The following is a 4,942-nucleotide window of genomic DNA, read 5'->3' on the forward strand; positions in this document are numbered from 1 at the left end:
ACCCCAATCGCTGTATTATTTACCAACATTTCCAATGAGCACAACAGAGGATTTTGATGGAGTCAATCCATTATTGCACTGAACATGTACCTGAACTGGGTACCTCCACTGCCCGCGCCCCCCCCACCCTTAGTGGGGGAAAAAAACACTGATGACATGATAAAATATCTACCTGTTTGGTACGTTTGGTGAAATTGTAATCATGTGCTTTAAAAAATATCCAATCTTTTAGAATGTATTTACAATTTTGCTAAACATACTGAACAGAGTTAAATCTTCATGGAAGTATTTACAATGTCACTACAGACAGTGGTAAGGAATCTTAGCCCTAAATGTGGGTTTTTATTTTAATTTACTATTCTGACACTGTACCAAGAGCTCATCTGTCTTTCGGGAGAGACCTTAAACTGAGGCTCTGTCCGCCCTCTCAGGTAGACGTAAAAGATCCCATGGAACTATTTGAAGAAGAGTAGGGTCCCCTGGTCGACATTTATCGCTCAAATACCGCCATTAAAACAGATTATCTGGTCATTTAATATAAAAGCAGAAAATGCTGGACGGTCATCGACCTGAAACGGTGACTCTGTTTCTCTCTCCACAGATGCTGCCTGACCTGCTGAGTGTTTCCAGCATTTTCTGCTTCTATTTCAGATTTCCAGCATCCATAGAAACATAGAAGATAGGAGCAGGAGTAGGCCATTCGGCCCCTCGAGCCTGCTCCGCCATTCAATGAGATCATGGCTGATCATCCAAATTCAGTACCCTGTCCCTGCTTTCTCCCCATATCCCTTGATCCCTTTAGCCTTAAGAAATATATCCAACTCCTTCTTGAATATATTTAATGCATTGGCCTCTACTGCCTTCTGTGGTAGAGAATTCCACAGGTTCACCACTCTCTGGGTGAAGAAATTTCTCCTCATCTCTGTCCTAAATGGCTTACCCCTTATCCTTAGACTGTGACCCCTGGTTCTGGACTCCCCAACCATCGGGAACATCCTTCCTGCATCTAGTCTGTCCAGTCCTGTTAGAATTTTATAAGTTTCAATGAGATCCCCTCTCATTCTTCTAAACTCCAGCGAGCATAAGCCCAATCGACCCAATCTCTCCTCATATGTCATTCCTGCCATCCCAGGTATCAGTCTGGTGAATCTTCACTGCACTCCCTCCATGGCAAGAACATCCTTCCTCAGATAAGGCGACCAAAACTGCACACAATACTCAAGATGTGGTCTCACCAAGGCCCTGTACAACTGTAGCAAGACATCCTTGTTCCTGTACTCAAACCCTCTCGCTACGAAGGCCAACATACCATTTGCCTTCTTAACCGCCTACTGCACCTGCATGCTTACCTTCAGCGACTGGTGCACAAGGACACCCAGGTCTCGTTGCACTTCCCCTTCTCCCAATCTATTGCCATTCAGATAATAATCTGCCTTCCTGTTTTTGACACCAAAGTGGATAACCTCACATTTATCCACGTTATATTGCACCTGCCATGCTTCTGCCCACTCACCCAACCTGTCCAAATCATACTGGAGTTTCTCGGCATCCTCCTCACAGCACACGTGCCCACCCAGCTTTGTGTCATCTGCAAATTTGGAGATATTACATCTAATTCCCTGATCTAGATCATTAATATATATTGTGAATAGCTGGGGTCCAAGGACCGATCCCTGCGGTATCCCACTAGTCACTGCCTGCCACTCGGAAAAAGACCCGTTTATTCCAACACTTTGCTTTCTGTCTGCCAACCACTTCTCTATCCAAGTCAATACCTTGCCCCCAATTACACACTAATCTCTTATGCGGGACCTCATCGAAAGCCTTTTGAAAGTCCAAATACACCACATCCACTGGTTCTCCCTTATCTATTTTACCAGTTACATCCTCAAAAAATTCCAGTAGATTAGTCAAGCACGATTTACCTTTTGTAAATCCATGTTGACTTTGTCCGATCCTGTCACTGCTTTCCAAGTGCTCTGCTATTACATCTTTTAAATGGACTCCAGCATTTTCCCCACTACCGACATCAGGCTTACCAGTCTGTAATTCCCCGTTTTCTCTCTGCAGTGTTTTGTTTTTGGTATCTGGTCATTTATCTCATTGCTGTTTGTGGGACTTTGCTGTGTGCAAATTGGCTGCTGCATTTCCGTACAACAGTGACAAAGGTACATCACTGGCTGTGCTATTTAAATGCAAGTTCTTGTTGTCTTGCACAAGTATTTTAAAAAGCTGCCCTTTAAGTGCTCGGTTGAGGTTAATCCTATTTAATTGACCAAAAGCTGTAAAATTAATTGTTTTGTGGTGATTGAACCTCTGCTGGCCTGGTCTTTTTGAAACAGCACATGGATGGAGAGAATGTGTTAATGCTCTATCAGGAGATGAGCAATTACTTCCTACTTCACTAAACACAGTTGACTTGAATAACCACTCCACTGTTGCACACTAAACGGGTATACTTAGTAAATAAAAGTTTATTGCTGTTACTGAGACATGGTTTCATAATTTTACAGGTTTTTATTGCACTCTCTTAATAAAACTTTTAACTATAAACTGCTTTTGAAGTTGAGCTGTCTGCAAGTGTCTGCGTGTTACGACTATCCAATATTTCCTGAATGCTCTCCATAAATAGCTGGTGGAGATGGGGGTTGGTTGGGGGGTACTGTCTACTTCTAGGACCCGTTTAATACAAATAAATAAAGTATATTTTGCGTTAAAAGAAACAAGTCTTTCGCTGGTTAAACGCACCAATGTGCTGATTTCCGTTACTGTGAAGGTGTCTCAAATGCTTGCTGTCAGCTTGACGCTCGGATTTTACATAAAACACAACAACCATATATGCAAATGTAGAATCCAGTCAGGGCTTGCAGTATAAACACCACAGAGATCAGGCAAGTGCTGGCTCACTCTGGGGTGGCGAACGCGCCTTGCCATCGTGGATTGGCTCCAAGAATGCAGCTCCAAGCCCTTCATGGGTTTTTTTTTGTGGGGGGGGTGAAATAGAGTATTCTGTTCCTTGAAAGCAATGCCCAGGTTTATATCGGAGGGTATCAATGTTACAGGGCGATTTCAGGGGTCGCTGGCTGACTCACAGTCTCTCTGTGCGAGCCTTGCTCTGGATTGTCACCCCCGCAGACTGGTTTTTATTAGACCAAAACAATTGATAAACATGACAGCCAGTGAGAAAATGTGTGATTTACTGTTAGAGCAAATAACGTGGCTCCATGAGTAAGACAAAGAGGATAAAACATGATATACACACAAACAGAATTTACCTACGGATTCAATCTCCAGGAGGCGCTGAAGATCGCGGATGCTGGTAATGTCACTGTGTGCCAGCTTCTCAAGCAATTCTGGGGGAAATTCAGCTTCCTTGAAGTAAAAGAGGCAAATAAGCGAACAGCAACGTAAAACAAAAGCATCGATAAAATGAATGGCGCATCTTCCTTGGCGGAAAAAAAACTTTTCCAAGTTTTGGAGAAACTTTAATGAAGTGGGGTGTTTGAGCAGCGATTGAGCGTCCAGTGTGGGACCCGGGCAATGCGCTGGGACTGGGCTGGAGTGGGGAGCAATGCTCACTGGTGGCTGCTTAGCTCATGTATTTAGCCCGAGCCTTAGTAAACAGCTCTGAAGTCACCGACAGGGAATCAAATGCTCTTTGCAAGTCACCATTAGAGGCAGGCACTCGTTCTGACTGGTTCACAGGGTGGCCGAAGAAAATGAACAAGAGCCAGATCAAGTGCACCGATAAAAAGGCGGCTCCTGGGCGAGTGGAGGGGCACCTGGCGTTTGTCTGGAACCTCTGGGACAGCCGGTTACATTGATCAGGGACACACACAAGGTGCAAGAGGCTGAAAGCTCGGCCACGCTGGGACTTTGCCCTCAAACACACACAGACAGACTGGCATTCGCGGTGCTGCCTTTCTCTGCCCTCCCTCACTCCCAGATCTTACGGTGTGCTGTCTATTAAAGAGAAGCACAAGTCACTATTCTGCCGGTTCACCATCCATTTGCCTTTTCACTGTCCCTGAATACCGGAGCGCTTCGAAACACAAGCCGAGACCTGCTGCAAAAAATGCTGTCATGCAGCAACTTCGTGCACCGTACAAATATCCCTTTCCCGAGGGAATAAAAAATACATGTCCTCAATTTTTACGGGGGGGGGGGGGGTATAAAAAGAAAAACATTTGCAGCCAGATTTACTAAACAGGCAAGACAAAGTTTGCGGAGTGCTGGGGCTGTGAATGCACGGATTGAAAGTGCAGCCAGCGCGCTAACAAAAGCAGATTTCACTGAATGCTTTAAATAAAATGCAGAATGAACAGCCGCTATCACTTAAAGAAAGAGTGAGAGCTGTGATCAAGAGTGCAAGTCCGAGTGTGCGGAGAGCCGCTTACCTCAGCGTGCGCCCGAGTCAGCGAGCAGAAGCCGAGCAGCAAATAAACGGTGGCTCTCATCTCACTTCACTTCACTTGATGTTTGTCCAAGATCGAGAATCGATGATTGGGAGATCCGGCAGCGCCCCAGTGGCCCTGGAATTCAGCAGCATCCCTCGGGGCCGGCCGGCCGCAGTGTGCGAACAGCTCCTGCTTCACCTCCACTTGCCGGTTACCTCGCCGCGCTGGCTCTCTGTCTCTGGCAGCAGCACAGCAGCCGGTACATCTGCATATTTGTTTAGATCAGACCAAACAGAAAACCCCATGAGTCAACACTGCACCGGCCTGATCCGCCCATCACCTGTCTGTGCACAGGGAGAGCGAATCCATGACAAGGCGGCTCACAGGCGATCCCCAACTAACTTTTTTTGTAGTTTTAACAAATCTCTTTCCCTCAATTGCTGTGGGCTGAAGGTGTTAATTCCTGTCGGGCGGCTGCAGCACACACCGGCCGCGAGGAGAGGCTTCTCTATCAGAAATCTCTCTCTATATCCAGAAAAGTTTGC

The 4,942-nt window shown here is 46.0% G+C and overlaps 1 protein-coding gene across 3 annotated transcripts in view; it reads right to left on the bottom strand.

The window, feature by feature from the left end:
* The window catches only part of LOC147110805 (platelet-derived growth factor subunit A-like), an 86,201-nt gene extending 81,265 nt beyond the window's left edge, over window positions 1–4,936 (bottom strand). For all 3 annotated transcript variants that reach the window (XM_086001140.1, XM_086001139.1, XM_086001138.1), the window contains exons 1-2: window positions 4,398–4,936; window positions 3,276–3,372 (exon numbers count right to left, since the gene is read on the bottom strand). In XM_086001140.1, the coding sequence (XP_085857266.1) occupies window positions 3,276–3,372; window positions 4,398–4,457 (157 nt within the window). In that variant the 5' untranslated portion in view covers window positions 4,458–4,936. The remainder of the gene's footprint in view (window positions 1–3,275; window positions 3,373–4,397) is intronic.
* Between the last annotated feature and the right edge of the window lie 6 nt (window positions 4,937–4,942).

This window comes from Somniosus microcephalus, chromosome 11, assembly GCF_052327205.1.
Source record: "Somniosus microcephalus isolate GS21.2 chromosome 11, FLI_Smic_1.0, whole genome shotgun sequence".
In the NCBI taxonomy this organism is placed as follows: Eukaryota; Metazoa; Chordata; class Chondrichthyes; order Squaliformes; family Somniosidae; genus Somniosus; species Somniosus microcephalus.